The sequence below is a fragment of the Bubalus kerabau genome, chromosome 3, assembly GCF_029407905.1.
Source record: "Bubalus kerabau isolate K-KA32 ecotype Philippines breed swamp buffalo chromosome 3, PCC_UOA_SB_1v2, whole genome shotgun sequence".
Lineage (NCBI taxonomy): Eukaryota > Metazoa > Chordata > Mammalia > Artiodactyla > Bovidae > Bubalus > Bubalus kerabau.
In genome coordinates this window covers 185,570,275-185,593,970 of record NC_073626.1, presented here as the reverse complement: position 1 = coordinate 185,593,970, position 23,696 = coordinate 185,570,275, and the positions used below count along the sequence as shown (strand labels likewise).

Sequence of the window (23,696 nt, the reverse complement as noted above, 5' to 3'; positions counted from 1 at the left end):
GCAACAAAATTAACCCCAGAGGAAATGATTGTTATGAACGAGGCAAAAACAAAAAACACATGTACAGTAACATATACCTTGGAGGCATTTTGTATATTTGATATTTCATTTGCATTTTTAGACAATGGATTAACTCTTTGCTGGATGCACTAAAACATAAACACACCACGGAAGAAATCAGACTAGGAATTTCAGCGTTCGTTTGATGTTTCTGGAAGTCAAGGAAAGTAGCCAATTAAAAAATAACTCAAATACTGCTGCGTTTTCATGTTCAGCAAGCATAATACAATTAATAACAGAATGACTTACCTGGGACTGGGCTCTTTCTTGAACTTAAGTTCTGAGAATCCACAATCTCTTCTGTTTGCCCATCTGCTTCTACCTCTACTTTGTTCTGAATCTCTTTTGCATCTTCACTAAGGCAAGTTCTTATGTTCTCGCCCTCTTCGAAGACTCTCTGGACTCCGGTGCAACCACTACCAGTATTAACACTAGTGGCAGCAGCAGGAACGATAACTGGTGTGGGAGGAGGAGAAGCTGGAGGAGTTGGAGGAGACGGAGAAAAGGAGGGAACTATCGAAGGGCTGATGGGAGTTGGGACACACTCCACTTTGATTTCTTCAGGGGGATTTTCCAAAATCTCCAATTCAAGAGTCAGTGGTAACACCTCCTGTTTTACTATTTCCACAATGCTTTCCGTGGCTGGTAATTTTTCATTAACTACATTCATTTCATTAATTAGGTTAGTACTAGAAATCAGTGGAATATCATTTGGTGCTACACTACAAGATTTCTTGCATATATCATCATCAATTTCATCTGTTGGTAAAGGATCTGATGCTTCTGTGCAAGATGTGGGGCTGGGAATAGGAATTGTGTCTTCTTTTGAGGAAGAGAGTTCACATCTGTCATCAATTGCAGTGGTGAATATTGGTTGGCTACTAAGAGCAAGAGAGGTGGGAGAAGTAATTGTACTTCGAGCAAGTGGAGAAATAGCAGTAGGGGATGGAGGCAGAGGAAGCTCTGGTATGGACTCCACTGCAGTAATCTCAGACGTCAGGCCTGCTTGTTCTTTCTTCTCTCCACTGAGGGCCAGCCTAAGGACTGGGGAAGGAGTCTTTAACACTGGATCTGGTTTTGGCTTCTCTTCTGGGGAGGAAACAAAGAAAGAGATTTAAGAATAATTTTTGGATCAAAGATTGTATTGTATTATTTGGGGATAATTCTTTTAATCTCTTATTCTAAAACATGAGCAACAGAAGACAGATCAAAATATTATTTTGCCACTCCAAAAACACTACATATTTCTTTTCTATTTTCTGTTACTACTTAACCTCCAACACATATAAAGTTTATTTCGAAGTAAGAGGAGTTAATTCACCAAATGATTATGTCAAGAATACAATGGAAAAATCTCATCAAAACTAAAAGGAAACAATTCTTGGGATGAGAATAGGGCTTTTCTTTAAGGTGGAGAGATCTTCTGTGTAAAATTTTTCTACCAAGGATACATTATAGTGGTGGGACAGGACAGTTTAAGGGTAAATAATTGGAGATTAAATTAGACACATATATTATTTTTTATTCTACATATTTCTGCATGTGGTGAGACTTTTATAAAGAACTTGTATTGCTTGCATAAAAAATTATTTCAAGAAAAATTATCATGGTGTCATTTATTATCAATGAAATCAATTATCAGGGAAATCAAGTTCCTGAACATAAAAATTCATTGAGATGTTAATTTAACTTATATTTCTGAAAAGAAGCATATAACTAGAAATAGTGTTAAGGAATAAAACCAGAGATTTATCTTATATCTTCAATAGTAAAAAATATATATATATTCTTTAAAGAGAAACCAAAATTAATATTCAGACTATTAAGTCCAATTTAAAAAAACACTTTATATGAGAATAATATATAAAACGTGTGTCTACATACAGAGAAAGAATGAGAGTAAGAGTGACAAATCAATAATCATAATAAAGGTACCAGAAAAATGAAAGAAATGCTAACTCATGAAAATTTCCCTATTTTAAAATTCCAGGTAAACAAACATGTGATTCATGCCTAGGAAGATAAAATCAGAGGAGACTTAGATTGTTCTGTTTAGGAAGTACGAAACTGGAAACCAAACAGGCTCCAGTGATAAAAACAGATACTCATGAGTATGTTCACCAAATGCAAACAAAAATTTTAAGTGCTGCTAAAAGACAAACTAAACTGAAAGGGACTTAACTTTCTCTGCCAAAAATCTTTCTGCATCAGTGAAACTGAGTGTTTACAATAAATTTCAAGTAAGGCTGTCAAAGAAAATATGCTCATTAATCAGATAAACAGATGGCAAAATTAAACTGTTAAAGGCTAATTAATTCACTGCAACTTCTTTTATTGGCTTTAAAATTCACTTTAATTGATGGGCTTAGCATCCAGTGTTTCTAAAACTCTGCCTATTTACTATAATGGAGAAATAAGGTCAATCGGTTCTCAAAGCCAAATACCTCAGACTAAGTTGCCTGGGCAAGAGACAAAAACATTTCAAAGAAATACATCTATTATATTTCATGAGAAACGCTGGGCTGGAAGAAACACAAGCTGGAATCAAGATTGCCGGGAGAAATATCAATCACCTCAGATATGCAGATGACACCACCCTTACGGCAGAAAGTGAAGAGGAACTAAAAAGCCTCTTGATGAAGGTGAAAGTGGAGAGTGAAAAAGTTGGCTTAAAGCTCAACATTCAGAAAACGAAGATCGTGCAATCCGGTCCCATCACTTCATGGGAACTAGATGGGGAACCAGTGGAAACAGTGTCAGACTTTATTTTTCTGGGCTCCAAAATCACTGCAGATGGTGACTGCAGCCATGAAATTAAAAGCCGCTTAGTCCTTGGAAGGAAAGTTATGACCAACCTAGACAGCGTATTCAAAAGCAGAGACATTACTTTGCTAACAAAGGTCCGTCTAGTCAAGGCTATGGTTTTTCTAGTGGTCATGTATGGATGTGAGAGTTGGACTGTGAAGAAGGCTGAGCACCGAAGAATTGATGCTTTTGAACTGTGGTGCTGGAGAAGACTCTTGAGAGTCCCTTGGACTGCAAGGAGATCCAACCAGTCCATTCTGAAGGAGATCAACCCTGGGATTTCTTTGGAAGGAATGATGCTAAAGCTGAAACTCCAGTACTTTGGCCACCTCATGCGAAGAGTTGACTCATTGGAAAAGACTCTGATGCTGGGAAGGATTGGGGGCAGGAGGAGAAGGGGACGACAGAGGATGAGATGGCTGGATGGCCACTTGATGGACGTAGGTTTGAGTGAACTGAGGGAGTTGTGATGGACAGGGAGGCCTGGTGTGCTACAATTCATGGGGTCGCAAAGAGTCGGACATGACTGAGCGACTGAACTGAACTGAATATGTATTTATTAAAATATCCCAAATGAATTTCCAATTAACTGGAATAACTGCTACAAGGGTCACTCACATTAGAAGATACCACTTTTAAAGCACATCAGAATATTAACCACCCTTTATGACCACCGAATGAAACCTAGATGAATGAAACATTAGAAAATAGCAAATCTCACATTAACAAGAGTATATCAATTCAATTATTAATTTATGAGACTAAAAAAATCAAACAAAAGCAGACTTGTGAAACTTCTATATACTCTTTCGAAATACCTAACATTAATAAAGAAAAGAAACAAAATTTTAAATTGTTTTTGTGAGCTCCTTATTCTGAAATAAGTCCTTTAATGAATTCATTAAGGTTTTAATACAGAAAGCTGAAAGAAATAATAGATCACAAAGAACACTAATTTTATTTCTCTAAGAACTTTTACTATAAAGAGTATGCTTTGCAAAGCCATGATAGTTTGAAATCTAATATATTGCATTCAAAATGTTTATACTATTTGGCCATTTTTAGGAATCTGTGGGAATTTCATACTGAAGAATTTTTTAAAGAAAATAATCATTGAAGAATGAGCAAAGACAGAGGTGTGTAATATTTAAAGCAACAATATTTATAAGAGCAAAAATAGGAAAATAAATTAAATGTCTATCAATAAGGGATTTGTTAAAGAAATAATGGCCTGGGAATATAATGGCATATTATTGCAATCATTTAAAATTAGCTTTTAAAAGAGCATTTAATGATACAGAAAGCTGTTTATAATAAAAGACACTTTTAAAAAAAACAGGGCACAACTGCATGTAGAGAATAAACTACTGGTAAAAACAGCAACAAAAAATATAATATTAACATATATCCATATGAGAAAGCCTAGAATTACATACACGTTACAATATAGATAATGAGACAGATAATTTTTCTTTCTGCTTAACCACAGTTTCTCTAATGAATGTCAAATTTATAAAAAGGAAAAACTGCTCCCTTTATTCTCACAGGGTAGTACAACTAATGTCCTAGACGGGCACCCTTTGGTTGTCAGGAGCTACAAAGGACAGAGTGTTACTATCACTTAGTGGGGGAGAGACCAGGAATGCTCAGTATTCTGCTATTTGAGGGACAGTGTCATTTGACAGAGAATAGTCTCGTCCTAAATTTCCAAAGTGCCCTTATTGAGCTACACTGGTATAACAACTGGTTGAATTTACAACAGAATACTATTCACTGCATCCCTACTCTATATCAAGTGCTTCTAAAACATACTAAGGCATAGGTAATTTTTATTTGTATTTAATTATACATACCATATCCTCAGTACACTGGACTGAATGCACTTTTCCAAACATTGTTCAGGTTCGATGCACGATACTGGATGCTTGGGGCTAGTGCACTGGGATGACCCAGAGGGATGGTATGGGAAGGTAGGAGGGAGGAGGGATCAGGATGGGGAACACATGTATACCTGTGGCGGATTCATTTTGATATTTGGCAAAACTAATACAATTATGTAAAGTTTAAAAATAAAATAAAATTTAAAAAAAAAAGAAAAAAAAAACCCAAACATTGTTCAATCATTTAAGCTGTGTCTCTACACTATCAACACCGACTCAAAGTTTTAATTCACTCAACAGTCTTTCTATTGATACAAATCAAGTTGAGATCTTCCCTGTCTTTATTATCAAGTACCAAAACAAATGGGAAATGACATATTTGTCTGAAAACTTGGTCTGCATGTAACTAGTCCAGCTGTGAACATCAGAAACAGAAAGCAGACCATTATGGCAGCTAGTATTTATTAAGCACTTAATATGAGCCAGGAAACAGGTAAAATACCATATATACTTAGTGTCCACTAAGTTTTATCATCACTAGTGGGATAAAAACTATTATGTTCCTAATTTACAGATAGGATTTTAAAAATTAAAAGTGTAAGAAATTGAAAATGATTTCAAATTCTAAATTCTTTCAATTAAGAGGGGGAAAGGCAAGTTTATGGAAAAAGAAGTATTAAAGTGAATCAAACTAGTGGGAGACTTTGGGGATAAAATGGGATCCCAGTACAAAACATCAGTAATATTTCCATCAAGAGAGAAAAATCAATCTGAACGTAGAATACAGAATCTATTGTTTCTGAGGATAATGTAACAACTTTTGAAACAGTGCAGTTTTGTATCATACTTTAATTTCAAAATGAATCTACAGTTAAGAAACTTTTTTAAAAACTTTAACTGTAAAAAAATTATTTGAAAAATGATGAACCCTTTCTAATATTATTTGAATTATATATATTTAGTTTAAAAAAGAAAACTATTCTGAAAACTATTATATATAGTGACAAGTTATTGACAGAATTAAAAACAGAAAGTCAGTATTACTGAGTTTTCTGGAGAACAGTTAGTACTAGAGGAAGACAGCAGTAGTCCCCAAAAGTTACTGTAAGGCCTATGAAATATATTTAAAACGGAAGTTACTCTTTCATCAAGGTGAAGTGAAGTGAAGTCGCTAGGCCATGTCCGACTCTTTGCAACCCCATGGACTGTAGCCTACTAGGCTCCTCTGTCCATGCGATTTTCCAGGCAAGAGTACTGGAGTGGGTTGCCATTTCCTTCTCCAGAGGATCTTCCTGACCCTAGGATCGAACCCAGGTCTTCCGCACTGTAGGCAGACGCTTTACCGTCTGAGCCACCAGGGAAGTCCAAGGTAATGTCAAACATTTTTTAATTCACCCAAATCCACATCAAATATCAATTTGAAATGCTGATTTTATTAATCAAATTTCCACTAGGCATCAAAGAAAAAAAGGAGAGGAAACAAAGAATTTTGCATTTCTCCTCCCGTAAATCAATGGCTAAATGTGACAAGATACACAGGTATCTCCTAATCCAAAAATCTTAGGTCAGAGCTACCACCATCAAAATATTATGAATTCCTAGTACCATACATCAATCTACAGAGAAAGCCAGCATAAAGAAAGTATTTTAAGGCCTCTCTGCTTGGTAATTCTTAAGTATGCTTAGCATAATTATAACTAGCAAAAAAGATTCAGTTCAGTTCAGTTCAGTTGTTCAGTCATGTCCGACTCTTTGCGACCCCATGAATCACAGCATGCCAGGCCTCCCTGTCCATCACCAATTCCCGGAGTCTACCCAAACTCATGTCCATGGAGTAGGTGATGCCATCCAACCATCTCATCCTCTGTCGTCCCCTTCTCCTCCTGCCCCCAATCCCTCCCAGCATCAGAGTCTTTTCCAATGAGTCAACTCTTCGCATGAGGTGGCCAAAGTACTGGAGTTTCAGCTTTAGCGTCAGTCCTTCCAAAGAACACCAAGGACTGATCTCCTTCAGAATGGACTGGTTGGATCTCCTTGCAGTCCAAGGGACTCTCAAGAGTCTTCTCCAGCACCACAGTTCAAAAGCATCAATTCTTTGGCGCTCAGCTTTCTTCACAGTCCAACTCTCACATCCATACGTGACCACAGGAAAAACCATAGCCTTGACTAGACGGACCTTTGTTGGCAAAGTAATGTCTCTGAATATGCTATCTAGGTTGGTCATAACTTTCCTTCCAAGGAGTAAGCGGCTTTTAATTTCATGGCTGCAGTCACCATCTGCAGTGATTTTGGAGCCCAGAAAAATAAAGTCTGATGCTGTTTCCACTGTTTCCCCATTTATTTCTCAAGAAGTGATGGGACCGGATGCCATGATCTTCGTTTTCTGAATGTTGAGCTTTAAGCCAACCTTTTCACTCTCCACTTTCACCTTCATCAAGAGGCTTTTGAGTTCCTCTTCACTTTCTGCCATAAGGGTGGTGTCATCTGCATATCTGAGGTTATTGATATTTCTCCCGGCAATCTTGATTCCAGCTTGTGCTTCTTCCAGCCCATTGTTTCTCATGATGTACTCTGCATATAAGTTAAATAAGCAGGGTGACAATATACAGCCTTGACGTACTCCTTTTCCTATTTGGAACCAGTCTGTTGTTCCATGTCCAGTTCTAACTGTTGCTTCCTGACCTGCATATAGGTTTCTTAAGAGGCAGGTCAGGTGGTCTGGTATTCCCATCTCCTTCAGAATTTTCCACAGTTTATTGTGATCCACACAGTCAAAGGCTTTGGCATAGTCAATAAAGCAAAAATAGATGTTTTTCTGGAACTCTCTTGCTTTTTCGATGACCACGCAAAAGAAATGACATCTTGAACCCTGAAAATTCTTAACTCAGACTGAAAGTAATCTGAATGCTGACTCAAGACTGCTTGATCAATAGGAAGTAGCCTTCCAGAATACCTACGAACTGCCCTCCTGCAAGATGAATGGTTTTAATGCAAAAAAATTTAACTTTAAACATGTTATGAGTCTCCAACTCTGAACGCTGCTGAAAGTAGTATTTGACAGTGCAACTTGTAGAAGTATTCCAAAGGTTTAGGATACGTTACTTATGTTGTGGCTTAGAACTATTTCATAAAACAAAATTTAGAAAAAAAAAAAAAAAATTTAGGCTTGTCTCTGTTCAAGAATACTAGGCTACTGAATACTAAAGGGAAAGAACACCACACTACTTTTGCATACTGTGAAATAACATCAAAACCGTGCACTACAAGTTTGTGAGCGTGATTAACTTGTAGTCCAGTGAAAAAACAATAATACTAAATACCTCCATTTTCATTATTTGCCAAACCCAAGGCTTTTTAAAGAATACAAGTACAGAAACTACACATCAGCTACAGAATAATAAGGTGTGTGGAAAAATAAATAATTCAAGAAAATAGAAAACACATATGATTTTAATCATTCTTAGAATAAAGTCAGAAACATTATAAAAGCATGAACACAGTAACCTGCTTCCCCTTGTACCTAATGAATTCTCCCAATTTTAGCTGAAAGGTCAACCTAAATCTAACTAGGCAGGAAAGAAGGGGAGGCTATGATATCCCACTTCTAGCATGAGATTTTCCTTCAAGTTTCCTATTTTTAATCCAAGAGGTAATATGTGTACTTATTTCACCAAACATGTGGTCCCTTATGTCCAAAGGTTAAGAGGGGAGACTAGTGTGATTCTGGATAATAATAACGGCTGTAATTTTGTTGTTGTTGTTCAGTCACTCAGTCATGTCCAACTCTTTGCGACCCCATGGACTGCAGCACAACAGGCTTCTTTGTCCTTCACCATCTCCCAGAGTTTGCTCAAACTCATCCACTGAGTCAGTGATGTCATCCAACCATCTCATCCTCTGTTGTTCTCTTTTCTTCCTGCCTTCAGTCCTTCCCAGAATCAGTGTCTTTTCCAACGAGTCAGCTCTTCACATCAGGTGGCCAAAGTATTGGAGCTTTATCTTCAGCATCAGTCCCTCCAATGAATATTCAGGGTTGATTTCCTTCAGAATTAACTAGTTTGATCTCCATGCAGTCCAAGGGATTCTCAAGAGTCTTCTCCAACACCACAGTTTGAAAATTTACTAGGTTGTAATTTACTAAATGTTTTTCCAATGCTTGGCATGTCCCCATAACAACTCTATAAGGAAGCTATTCCTCATTCCATTTAGTAAATGAAGAAATTAAGATATTCAGCATAATAACTCATGAAGACCAAATACTGCCGGATACAGTCAGGATCTGAACTCAGTACTATCTTCAACTGAGGCTACAGAAGCCAAGCTTGTAAGAAGGAACATTTTATGTTTTCGAAAATAGTAAGATACGCATGAACATGCTAAACTTACGAACAGAAACTGCTGTTCTGATAAAGCAATACATACATCGATTTATCTTCCTCAACCTTGTTCCAAAAGAAACCATTTAAGGCAGCTAAGCTTATACCTATAAATACACATTTGACAATGAGGCTTTACCAAAACGTAGGAAAAACTTTTACTCATTGTACCATACCTACTTTACTTTTTTAGAGGTAGAATACTTTGATTTTCTATCTCAAAACTTCGTTATAAAAGTGGGGATTCTAGATAATCCTCACATGTTTTATTCTTACTCTTAAATGATGAGGCAACATAATTAAGTTTTTTAGAAAAAGAGACTAAAGGTAAGAGGGAGGAAAACAGTCATGCACAAACCTTGCTTCTGGTCGCTCGCTGCAGTGACAGGGGTGCTGGCAGCAAGATGAGCACTCTGCACAGTCCCATAGGCCACAGGGCTGTGCTCGGGGGCCTGGCTGGGCAGCTGCTGGGATTTGAAGTACAAAAAAGGGTGATAATGAGCGTGCGAACATAAAAACTAGCAACATGGAACCCAAGCAAGTGGGGAAGACAAAGTAAGGCAGGAGGTCACAAAATTAAACAAACAAACAAACAAACAAAGCAAGGAAAAAATATATAGGCCAGTTTAATAAATTCAAAAAGTATATGGGAAGACAAGGAAGAAAAGGAAAAGAGGCAGCAAGAAAGGGGAGGGGGGGGGAAGAGATGATTAATATTAACCACAGCAAGAGACGACCGCGCAACAATTATTAGTACAATGCACTCTCCAGTGTTCCTTCTAAGGACAGACTTTCAACCTAACGACAGATGTCACTTCTGAGAAGGAATTCAGCATCTTCTCAGTCAAGACCAATGGGACTTGGCCAACTTCATTTATAAATTACGTAGCAAAGTATGATAGTTCACCAGTCAAAACCAGGACAAACAAGACATGATAGGTTTTAAAATCAGTTACTGATTCAAGAAAACAATACAGAATGGTGATTCTGATCATTTGTCCATATCACAGAGGTGAAATGCAACTTGGAAAGCCTTTAAAGGAACTTTCACCTTAAAATGTCTTTAGATTCTGGGTCAAGGATGATATATTCTCAGAGGCAGAAAGCTGAGTAATATATCTGGCTTTTCACAGGCAAGAGAAAACTCTTCTTTGCACTCAGCCAGTATATGGAATATAAATGTCCATCAAAATCCTAGCAGAGTAGGTTGAAAAACACTGCAGCCATTTTTCAACTTAGAGGGAACAAGAATTACACAAGAAAGAACAAGAACATTCAATCTACATCACATTCTAGTTAGGTATTTGTTCTGGACTTGAGGGTTACACAACAGCCACACAAGAAAACAGTGTCTCTCCTCGGAGATCTAAGGTCAATTTTTCATAGCTATAATCGTCTACATCAAATTCTACCAGTGCTATTAGAGCAGAGCTCCCTGCACAATCTGACTTTTATTTTTTTGGAAGGTAGGGGGAAATTCAGGGTACATAGGGCCACTTAAAAGTAGGAGTTTATGAAAAATATATTTGAATCAGTATGTCTCACAGAGAGTAGGAACATAAAATGAAATATGAGTTCAAACATCTATTATTTATAATGTCATTTAACTAACTGCTTTTCATGATGTACAACGTGCATAATTTATGTAAGACTATATATGATGTACAAAATAACATATAAAAACACAGAAAATAGTATTATTTCACCTATGCATTATAAACCATGAAAGTACTCACATTCCACAATTTCTTCTAAATGAAGACCACTAAAATTATATTTCCATATGTAAAAAATGAAGAGAGTTTCTATTTTCAACTTTGAATCACTGACAAATAGATAGTAATACTGTGATTACTGTACTCTGAATTCTTAGTTCCAGTGGGAGAAATTTTTTATTATTAAAATTTAAAAGTTAGGAAGGAATCACAGCAGTAAGGGAAAATAAGGTCACTCTTCTGTACCCACAGAGTGTGGCCCACAGATACGCAAGCTTGACTTTACTGCTCATTTTACTTTCTAGACTTTTAGAGACTTAAACATTTGCAGATTTTGCTATCTGCGGGGGTTCTGGAGTCAATCCCCTATGGATACCGAGGGACGACTGCAGGGACTCAGTTGGATTCTATGGCTGAAAACAGCTCTAGAACAAAGGAAAGAGTCTATGTTATTTAACATTTATTAAATAGTCATCTACATAACTCAGGAAAGAAAGATCTGTATACTGTGTCACATTTACCAGAAAGAAATAAAATATTAACTATTTCAATAGTCTGGGAAATGAATAACCGATTGAAAACAGGGTATCTGCTGAAAGAAGGTCACCAAAATCAATGATATACATGGTGAAGGTGAAATTCTTAAGACAGTAAAAGACTGATGATATCTGTAAGTATCTATAAATCTGTATAGATCAGAGAGTTTTTTCATCGAAGATTAAAATACCTTCAATCATATTAAACAGACAACTGCACAGACATTTTTCCATCAACAAAGCGCTAGGAAGACTTTATGTATAAAGATTTCTAAGAAAGGAGTGACTCATAGTTGGCTGGTTAACTCATAGTTCCAAATCCAGGTATCTAATACATAGACTCAGAATGCTTGGAAAGTACTCAGTTTTCATAGCTACGAACTTCCCTGATGGTCCAGTGGTAAAAACTTCAAGCTTTCAGTGCAGGGGCACAGGTTAGATTCCTGGTCAAGGAACTAAGATCTCACCGGCTGCTCACTGCAGCCAAAAAAAAAAAAAAAAAAAAAGCAATGCTCAGTTGTAAAATGAAAAGGAATCAAAGATCTTACAGTGTCATCCAACTTCAGCATTCTCTAAAGCCTCTGACAGGACCAAGAAAATAACACGGTAATATACATCAATACTTTAATCTGGAAGATCAGTTGGTGTCAAAATGTAAAATAACTCAATAAAGATGATCAGAGCTAAAAGATTAGGGTTTATTGGCAACATCACATTGCTGCAATAGTTCATGATTTATTTCATCGCTAAATTCCCTCCCCACACCAAATTTTTCAAAATCAAAGTTCAAGCAGAAGAAAAAAAAAAATCTCATTTTTCAAACAGAGTGTTAAGGAAGCTTATTTAAAGTAAGTATGGCAAGATATCACATACTTGATAGTATCCAAAAAGTGAATTCCCTTCATAAAGATTACTTGAGAATCTATTTTGTTAAAAATATATACATTAAAGTTGAAGTACTAGCCTGAAGGGAGAATGGTAGATTCGGGCTCACTGGAAGAACTCATTTAAAAAAAAACAAAAAATAGAGTACAACACATAAAAGAGGTAACAGTATCTGGGACTGTCTTAATACTTCTTTGTATAGTTTAAAATTCATTTCTTAAGAGCAGATAAGATGGTAGGGCAAAAAAGAGTGAGCTTACCTCCTCTTACAAGCACATCAAAATCTCAACTGTCTATAAAAAAACCATTGATGAAAAAGACTGGAACCTACCAGAAAAGATCTTCTACAATTAAAGACGTAAAGAAGGAACTACCAGATGGGTAGTGGGGCAGACTCATGATATAACCAAATCCCATACCCTTGGGTGGGCAACGCACAAATGAGAGTGTTATATTGCAGAGGATTTACAACAGGAGTACGAGTGAGACTCCCCAGTCCAGGGGTCCTGCACCAAGGTGAGACCACAGAGCATGCAGCTTTGAAGGCCATTCTGGCTTAATTTTGGAAGTCCCATAGGACTGGGGGCAATAGAAACGCCACTCTTAAAGGGTGTACACAAAATCTTATATGCACTGGGACTCAAGTCAAAAGCAGTAATATGACAGGAGCCTGGGCCTACTTGCTGGTCTTGGGCAGTCTTCTGGAGAGGTGGGGAGAGGAGAGGAGGATGGGTGGTGACTGTGGCTCAGCCTGAGGACACAGATAATAACAGTGGCAGCCATAACTGGGGACATTCTGCTGCATGAACACTGCTCTTGGCTCACGAGCTCCAAGTTCTGATCCTAATCCCACACAACAGCTTTAGGCATCAGCGCAGCGATGCCTCAGGTCAACCAACTGGGGAGAACAGAGCCCCACCCATAAACAAATTGCCAAAAGATGAGCCCACAGTCATCTCCAGACATGCCTGAAGACATGTCCCTTCCCACTTGAGGGCCACGAGCTCCCTTCCGACCATCAACAGGCAACCACTGTACCTTCCCTCAGGAAGCCTGCTTGGGACACTAGACCAGCCTCATGCAACATGGGGCAGGCATCAGATGCAAGAAAACCACGATCCTTCAGCCTGCAGACCCAGCCCACTCACACCAGCCCAGACCTTACCCTGGGATCAGCTGGGCCGAGGTTCAGTTCACTAGCCGGCCGACATAAGTTTCAGGATGCCCCAGATGTGACACCGAACTGTGTTAAGGACCTGGCTCCCCCACCAACAATCTGAAACAAGTTCTAGGATCCCTGAGGCCTGCAGCCAGACTTCAGGAACTAGTTCTGCATGACACTACTAACACCAGGACCCGGTGTAACCTGCCACTGGGCAGCAAAACGGCCTCAGGGTCTTTGGGACTCTGACTCCACCCACCAATGAGTCAGCACTAGGCCAAAGGCCCCCGAGGAATCTACCACAAGCTATCTCCTGATCAGGCCCACTAAAGAGCACCGAGCAGCATCCACACAAGGCAGGGCCCGGCAGTCAGATACACTAAGGGCCAAAAGAGCCTACCAGATGAGCCACGCAGTCAGCCTGTTACACAAGAAGGACCAGCTTAGCCCTCTGAGCAGGAACCCCTAATGGCATGAAGCTTGAGTGACAAGAGAGAACTGCACTGCTGGGGTAAACAGGAGGTCTCCTACAGAACAACACGTTCCCAAGGCTGAGAAATGTGACCAACCTACCTCATATATAAAAACAGAAAAAAGCAACTCAGTCAAAATGAGGGGGCAGAGGAACATGTTCCAGGTGAAGGAACAAGACAAAGGGGCAGGGAAAAACTAAGTGAAGTGGAGACAGGCAATCTACCAAAAAAAGACTTCAGAGTAATGATCACAAAAACGATAAAGAAGTCAGGAGAAAAATGGATACAGAATGAGAACTTAGAAGCTTTTAACAAAGAGTTAGAAAAATATGAAGAACCAACCAACCAGAGACGAAGAATATAACACGTGAAATGAGAAATACACTAGAGGGAATCAGCAGTAGACAGGCACAGAGGCACGGGCCAGTGAGCTGGAAGACAGAGCCATGGGCTTCACCGCCACTGAACAGAAAAAAGAAAACAGGGCTGCTTAAGAGACCTCTGGGACAACATCAAGCACACTAAATATTCACATTATAGGGGTCCAAGAAGGAGAAGAGAGAGAGAAAGGTCCTGAGAAAATGAAAGACTCTATCCAGCAAAGTCCTTGATCAGATTTGATGGATAAATCAAAAGCTTTAGAGACAACTGAAAGCTACAAGAGTTCAGCACCACCAAACAAGCTTTACAACAAGTATTACAGGAACTTCTCTACACAAAAAACTAGAAACAATAAAAATGAAAAATGAAAAAACACACTGGTAAAGGCAACATGCCAAAGCCTTTGACTGCGTGGATCACCACAAACTGGAACATTCTGAAAGAGATGGAATACCAGACCACCTGACCTGCCTCTTGAGAAACCTGTATGCAGGTCAGGAAGCAACAGTTAGACAACAAACTGTGTTCCAAATAGAGAAAGAAGTACATCAAGGCTGTATATTGTCACCCTGCTTATTTAACTTATATGCAGAGTACATCATGAGAAACAATGGGCTGGAAGCAGCACAAGCTGGAATCAAGACTGCTGGGAGAAATATCAATAACCTCAGATATGCAGATGACACCACCCTTATCACAGAAAGCAAAGAACTAAAGAGCCTCTTGATGAAAGTCAAACAGGAGAATGAAAAAGTTGGCCTAAAGCCCAACATTCAGAAAACTAAGACCATGGCGTCCGGTCCTATCACTTCATAGCAAATAGATGGGGAAACAGTGGAAACAGTGGCTGACTATTTTTTTGGGCTCCAAAATCATTGCAGATGGTGACTGCAGCCATGAAATTAAAAGACGCTTGCTCCTTGGAAGAAAAGTTATGACCAACCTAGACAGTATATTAAAAATCAGAGAGATTACTTTGCCAACAAAAGTCCATCTAGTCAAGGCTATGGTTTTTCCAGTAGTCGTGTATGGATGTGAGAGTTGGACTATAAAGAAAGCTCAGCACCGAAGAATTGATGCTTTTGAACTGTGGTGTTGGAGAAAACTCTTGAGAGTCCCTTGAACTGCAAGGAGATCCAACCAGTCCATCCTAAAGGAGATCAGTCCTGAATATTCATTGGAAGATCTGATGTTGAAGCTGAAAGTCTGATATTTTGGCCACCTGATGAGAAGAGCTGACTCATTAGAAAAGACGCTGATTCTGGGAAAGATTGATGGCAGGAGGGGATGAGAGAGGATGAGATGGTTGGATGGCATCACCAACTCAATGGACATGAGTTTGAGTAAACTCCGGGAGTTGGTGACGGACAGGGAGGCCTGGTGTGCTGCAGTCCATGGGCTGCAAAGAGTCAGACACAACTGAGCGACTGAACTGAACTGAACATACACTTAGTGGGAATGTAAACTGGTGCAGCTCTTGTGGAAAACAGTATGGCGGTTTCTCAAAGACTAAAAATAGAACTACTATAAGACCTAGTAATTCCATTTCTGGATATATATTAAAAAAAAAAAAAGACCCAAAACATTAACTTGAGAAGCTACATGGGTCCCTGATGTTTAGAGCAGCATTATTTATAATTGCCAATATATGGAAGCAACCTAAGTGTCCATCAACAGACCAGTGAATAAAAAAAGAGGTGGAATATATATACAATGGTATACTACTGAGTCATTAAAAAAAAAAAAAATTCTGCCATCTGCAGCAACATGGATGGACTTGGAGGGCCTTTTGCTAAGGGAGAGAAGTCAGATACCAAAAGACAAATACTGTATGATATCACTTACTGGTGGAATCTGAAAACTGCAACAAACTAGTGAATATAACAAAAAAGAAGCAGACTCACAGATATAAAGAGCAAACTAATGGTTATCAGTTGTGGGGGGGGCAATGTAGGGGTGGAAAAGTGGGAGGCACAGACTACTGGGCCTCAAGGGTGCATTGCACAACACAGGAAAGCAGTGAAGGTTTTATAATAACTGTAAATGGAAAAGTAGCCTTTATGAGTTACACAGAAATTTTAAGATCAGATTTGACAGATTTAAAAAATAAATAAACTTCCTGTGTCTTAACATAACCTACATGGTTTCTACCACAAAAGATGTCACCTTTATTTGCTATCTATTTTAAACTTGTATATGACAAGATGCTTAAGTACAGAAGGAATTGGAGACAGGAGACCAGCAGCTATGGCCCAGGGTTCACATGCCTATTTTCATATTTCTGATGAGATAAGAACTTTTTACATTTTAAACAGGGAAATTTTAAAAGAACAATATTTCATAACACATGAAAATTACAGGAAACTTACAAACTTTTATTGGAACAGCCTTTCATTTACATATTCTCTACGGTTGCTTTCATGCTACAACGGCTCAAAATTCTCCAAGCCAGGCTTCAGCAAGATGTGAACCATGAACTTCCTGATGTTCAAGCTGGTTTTAGAAAAGGCAGAGGAACCAGAGATCAAATTGCCAACATCCGCTGGATCATGGAAAAAGCAAGAGAGTTCCAGAAAAACATCTATTTTTGCTTTATTGACTATGCCAAAGCCTTTGACTGTGTGGATCACAATAAACTGTGGAAAATTCTGAAAGAGATGGGAATACCAGACCACCTGACCTGCCTCTCTTGAGAAATCTGTATGCAGGTCAGGAAGCAACAGTTAGAACTGGACATGGAACAACAGACTGGTTCCAAATAGCAAAAGGAGTTCGTCAAGGCTGTATATTGTCACCCTGTTTATTTACTTATATGCAGAGTACATCATGAGAAACTCTGGACTGGAAGAAACACAAGCTGGAATCAAGATTGCCGGGAGAAATATCAATCACCTCAGATATGCAGATGACACCACCCTTATGGCAGAAAGTGAAGAGGAACTAAAAAGCCTCTTGTTGAAAGTGAAAGTGGAGAGTGAAAAAGTTGGCTTAAAGCTCAACATTCAGAAAACGAAGATCATGGCATCCGGTCCCATCACTTCATGGGAACTAGATGGGGAACCAGTGGAAACAGTGTCAGACTTTATTTTTCTGGGCTCCAAAATCACTGCAGATGGTGACTGCAGCCATGAAATTAAAAGACGCTTAGTCCTTGTAAGGAAAGTTATGACCAACCTAGATAGCGTATTCAAAAGCAGAGACATTACTTTGCCAACAAAGGTCTGTCTAGTCAAGGCTATGGTTTTTCCTGTGGTCACGTATGGATGTGAGAGTTGGACTGTGAAGAAGGCTGAGCACCGAAGAATTGATGCTTTTGAACTGTGGTGTTGGAGAAGACTCTTGAGAGTCCCTTGGACTGCAAGGAGATCCAACCAGTCCATTCTGAAGGAGTTCAGCCCTGGGATTTCTTTGGAAGGAATGATGCTAAAGCTGAAACTCCAGTACTTTGGCCACCTCATGCGAAGAGTTGACTCATTGGAAAAGACTCTGATGCTGGGAGGGATTGGGGGCAGGAGGAGAAGGGGACGACAGAGGATGAGATGGCTGGATGGCATCACTGACTTGATGGACGTGAGTCTGGGTGAACTCCAGGAGTTGGTGATGGACAGGGAGGCCTGGCATGCTGCGATTCATGGGGTCGCAAAGAGTCGGACACGACTGAGCGATTGAACTGAACTGAACTGAAAGACAGTCGGCTGCAAAACCAAAAAATATGTACTAACTGGCCCTTAACAGAAAAAGGTTGCTGACTCCTATTGTAATTCAGAGAGAAAGAGACTCCAAATAGTTATAGAAATATAACCAAGATGCTGATGTAATTTATTATCATAAGAGGTTATTTGAATGCTTCACATTTCATCATTTATGTGTAAATGATTCTTCAAAGTCCCATTCAATGACTTTAAAGTTAGCATTGTAATAAATATCTAATGTTTTAAACATATACAAAGGCTTCCCTGGTGGCTCAGATGGTAAAATATCTGCCTCCAATGTGGGAGACCAGGTTCGATCCCTGGGTTGGGAAGATTCCCCTGGAGACGGGAATGGCAACCCACTCCAGTAATCTTGCCTGGAGAATTCTATGAACAGAGGAGCCTGGTGGGCTATGGGGTCGAAAAGTGTCGGACACGACTGAGCTACTAACACTTTCTCTTTAGGACAGCTAATGAAAAGGTATTAAGCAGTCACAGACATATACAAATCCTGGGGATAAACAACTATTGCCCATAACTGAGAAACATTATGAAGATTAGAATGGAAAAAAATAAATGGAGTGAGAGAGAGAATTCTCTAACAAAGAATTCCCTTCCTAAGAATTCACTCTTAGAAAGTTGTGTGTATGTGTGTGCGGGAAGTCAACATGTTGTTTTGAGTTTTTCCCCTGGCATCTATCACATACAAAACATTGAGAACCCATGGAGAATAAAACAGAAAAATCCTTAGCTTCTACAGCTTATGATTCTTTCCAGGGAAGTACGTTAAAGAATAAAACCTGTACACACACACCCACATACAGACACACACAGACAAATACTATTCAACCATAAAAAAAGAAATCTGCCCTTTGCAATAGCATGAATGGACCTTAAGGTCCATACTAAGTGAAATAAGTAAGACAGAGAAAAAACCACAGTATGATCTACCTTGAATGCAAAATTAAATAATAAAATAAAAGTCAAAGAAAAAGAATAGATTGGTGGGGGGTAGGGTGGGAAAATGTACAAACTTCCAGTCATATTTTATAGTTCATGGAATGTAATGAACAGCGTGGCAATTACACGTAATAATACCATATTACATATTTGAAAGTTGCAAAGTGAGTAGATCTTAAAAGGTCTCATGGATAAAAAACTGTTCTTTTAACTACATATGGTGGTGACAGGTGTTAAGTAGACTTAAGTGATCATTTTACAATACATACAAATATCATTACACTGTATATCTAAAACTAATGTAATGTGATATGCCAATTATACCTCAATTAAAAAGTAAAATGAACAAGCAGACAAGATGAGGCAAGGAGATGAGTAAAAAAGTTACTGTTTTTATAGAAATTGAAGTGGTTTAGAGAATAACAGTAGCAGTGGAGATGGTGAAATGAGCCAGACAGGGCTTGCTGATAAAAATGGTTGTGGAATATGAAACCAAAATTGAAAGATGACTCCTAGGCTCACTGTCTGAGCAACTGGCGCAGACTATGGTATAATTTACACACAAAAAAATCCAAGGAAGCACACCAAACACCTCAGGAAATAGTAACACAGGACTCACAAACTCAAATGCTTTTGTAAACAAATAAGTGACCTAAATATGTGACTCAAGAGTATAAAATAAAACAGAACAATGAAACAAACTAAAGAATGTATGTCTAGATTAAAGGCATTCAGACTGATGAAAACCTTTTTTAAACACGAACCTGAAAAACACACATCTGCAATACAGAGAATCGCTTCCTTAACGGTGTCAGGAATGCTCAAGGAAACTCAGACACTCAACGTAAAAGCTGTCAGGCTTAACAAGAGGGCATGCATGCTAAGTCACTTCAGTCGTGTCCTACTCTTTGCGACCCTATAGACCGTGGCCCACCAGGCTCCTCTGTTCATGAGACTCTCCAGGCAGGAATACTACAGTGGTTTGCCATGCCCCGGCCCCCGCACCCAGGGGATGTTCCCAACCTAGGGACCGAACCTGCATCTCTTATGTCTCCTGCATTGGCAGGCGGGTTCTTTACCATTAGCACCACCTAGGAAGCCCTAACAAGAGAGTTAAGGGGGCTAAATGACAACAACAAAAACTTTAAAAACCAAGAATAATGTGGATAAAATTCACTGTAAAATATATTAACAGCTACAGTATGTAAGATAGTATAGTAATTGTATTAAGCAGCTCAATGGAGGGAATTCTTCTGGCAGTCCAGAGGTTAGGATGCAACAGCAGCAACGCCCAGGGCAGGTTCAGTCCTTTCATTGGGGAACTATGATCCCCCAAGTCACAGGTCACAGCCAAAAACAAGAACAGATCAGGGGAATAGAAAGGTCTGAAGAAGACCCAGGAATATTTGATAATTCAGTAAACAATTAAAACATCTAAAAACAAAGGGTCAGTGAAGACCTATTCAATAAATAAAGAAACAAAGAGATGAACTGCTTGATTAAAAAAAGGAGAATGAGAAGAAGAAAAAAGTAGGCCCCAAATCTCATTGTATGCATCAAAATAAATTCCACGTCAATCAAAGATAAAGGTCAAATAACCAAACTTAAATACTGATCATTTTATTATCTTTGATGGCAAAATCTTTCAAAGTTTGGGCCTCAAATCATCAGTTACTTATTAAAAACCAGAAACCTGTGAACAGATGGGGGAGGGAAGGAAGGCTCAAGAGGGAGGAGATACATTTGTGATTATGGCTGATTTGCACTGTTGTTCAGAAAAAAGCAACACAACACTGTAAAGCAACTTTCCTCCAATTAAAAAACAAGCTAAAAACTTACAAAGAGAGGAAAAAAGATTTTTAACTTCTATATAACAGAAGGTATCATTAAAGTTAAAACACAATCATCAAACTAGAAAAAAAATTACATATGGCAAAGGGATTTCTTTAACATTTAAAGAATGCTTATATATGAGAAAATCATCACTCCAAAAGAAATGTGTACAAAAGACATGAACATAAAATTCATACACACACAAATAACCAATGAACATCAAAAATTTTAACTCCACAAATCAATCAATAAAAATTAAATGAGGTATTATTTTGAAATCTATCAATAAGGCAACAATGTAAGGAAATAGGTATTCTCTTACATTGCTATTAGGAGATTACCTGGTACATTTCTGGAGGCTACAATCCCAAAGTAAAGTTGTTCATCATAACATAGTTATTAGTCATAAACAGGAAAGAATAAGAATACATATCAATTAAATAAACTAGGGCACATCCCAACAAGGAAATACCACGTAGCCATTAAGAATTACAGTACCTATAATCAAACAAGAATATTCTGCATGATCGCTGAAAACACAGTACTTATACAATGTCACAGGGACCTCCCTGGCAGCCAGTGTTTAAGATGTGACACTTTCACTGCCATGAGCTTGGGTCTGACCCCTGGCCAGGTAACTAATATCTCACAAGCCAAGTATCTGACCAGCCAGAAAAAAAAAAAGTCATGAATAAACCCAAATATATTCAACTATATGTGGGAAGGTAGAGATACACACACACACACACTCTCACACTGAAAGATGTCTGAAAGGATATTCAACAAAAGTTAACAGTTAACTCTTTGGAAATAAAATTAATGGTCACAACGTCTTCCTTTACTACTCCTTTCCAAAGAAGATTTTTAATTTTTATACATACAAAACAAGATCACTGTAATTTTGAAAATACAGTATTAGTAGTAGACAAAAGATTAAACCTGATAGTTTTTTTGACATCTCTTACAATACTTCTTGTGATCCCCTACTAAACATCATGGTTCCTGCATGACTATGAGATGCAATGCAACCGTTCAATGTCTGGTAATAAGTGGAAAACACAGGAATTTTCCTACACATGTAAAAATTCAAGGTACACTTTCTTTATAATCAAGATTCAGATTTAGTATATCTGGTGTAAAGTCATACCACTCTTAATAACAAAGGCTTTCACAAAATTTGGTGAAGCCCTATGAAGAAACCAGTTCATGAAAAACTAAAGAATCATGTAAAATAAAATTTGGGCCTCACTGGTGGCTCAGATAATAAAGAATCTGCCTGCAAGGCAGTAGGCTGGGGTTTGATCCCTGAGTTGCTAAGATTCCCTGGAAAGCAAATGGCAACCCACTACAGTATTCTTGTCTGGAGGATTTCATGGACAGAGGAGCCTGGTGGGCTGCAGTCCATGGAGTGGCAAAGAGGTGTACATGACTGGGGAACTAAGCACACAGCTTCCAAAGAATTGAAAAATACTATTTTTAAGCCAAAGGAGGGTACTAATGAGAAATTATTAAAGATGAAGAATGATGTGATTTAATTCAATAACCAGGATCTTTACTGCACTCATCAGACTCCAGTATTCTTGCCTCAAAAATCCTATGGACAGAGGAGCTTGGCGGGCTCAAGTCCAAACGGGCTGCAGAGAGTCAGACACAACTGAGCACCTTTACCGTACCACACCATACCATACCATACCTGAGATGACAAAAAGACATTTTAAAACTTAAGAGTGGATTTGTTTACATTATATAGGTATTTTCAAATTCTTTATGCAAGAACTTAACTAATTAGTGTACTTACAAAATGAATATTATCTAAACATTAGAAACTAACTTTGGTTAACTGTTATTGCTAAGACTATAAAAATGAACTAATTAACAAATGGCCAGATGATTTCCAAGTATCAAATTTATAAGAAGCTCTTCAAAAGACTGAATAACCTGCTGACTTTGGTAATTTTCCCAAAAGACAGGAGAGGCTAATATGTGCCAGCAATAAATAATCTTTCATCAACCCCTACACTCTATGACACAGGACTCTCCCCCAAGTAGTATCTGTGCTTCATTTTAAGAGTACTTCTTATTAATAAAACAACAAAAAAAGAAAACAACAAAAGGGAGTAGGGAGAGGAAACAAAGTATATAGTTCATTTTAAAATTTTAAGTGATTTTAATCCACCACCCCTTTGGAAGGAGACAATTCTGGAACACTTGCCTATTCAATCAGCCCCCAGTATCCATGGAAGACTGGTTCTCGGACAGCCTGTGGATAACAAAATCCTCAGATGCTCAAGTCCCTTACATCAAAGTGTGTAGTGTTTGCATTTAACCTCCCATATACTGGGTTGGACAAAAAGTTTGTTTGGATTTTTCTGCCTGGAAAAACTCAAAACAATTTTTTTGGCCAACTCAATACTTTAAATCATCTCTGTATTACTTATAACACCTAATACAATGTAAATTCTATGTAAATACTTGACAGTGCATGCCAATTTCACCTTCTGCTTTTTGAACTTTCTGCAATTTTTTTCTGAATATTTTTGATCCCTGGTTATTTGAATCTGCAAGTGAAGAACCTGTGGATAGGGAGGGCTGACTGTGCAACACTATGAATTTATTTCTACCCTCCAGGGTCCAAAGCAACTTTCAGGAAGCAGCACATTTCTTAATGCGGAAATGTTCCTTGTGCCTCACTGCTACCAACAAGGGATACAGCTGGGAGGCTCTGAATGACTGATTACTCAGTACACTCCCTCATCTTACAGATAAAAAAAGAGGCGGGAAAAGGACTTAACATTCTGACCCAAGGTCATAACTCTCGATGACAGAGTGGAGACCAGCATCAGGCACTCTATTACTCTGTGGCGTCCGTCTAGGCACCAGTCTGTGCACTACGACCATCCAAATGGGCACATGGATACAAACATGTACACGCTTTTAA

At 38.4% G+C, this 23,696-nt stretch overlaps 1 protein-coding gene across 20 annotated transcripts in view; it reads right to left on the bottom strand.

Annotated features, from left to right (window-relative positions):
• The window catches only part of EIF4G3 (eukaryotic translation initiation factor 4 gamma 3), a 350,697-nt gene that overhangs the window by 124,474 nt on the left and 202,527 nt on the right, over positions 1 to 23,696 (bottom strand). For 14 of the 20 annotated variants that reach the window (XM_055574250.1, XM_055574252.1, XM_055574253.1 and 11 more), the window contains 2 exons: positions 9,480 to 9,588; positions 310 to 1,149 (listed from right to left, as the gene is read on the bottom strand). In XM_055574250.1, coding sequence (XP_055430225.1) covers positions 310 to 1,149; positions 9,480 to 9,588 — 949 coding nt within the window. Of the gene's footprint in view, positions 1 to 74; positions 212 to 309; positions 1,150 to 9,479; positions 9,589 to 23,696 lie in introns of those variants that run through there. The other 6 variants (XM_055574236.1, XM_055574238.1, XM_055574244.1 and 3 more) reach the window with 2 other exon arrangements.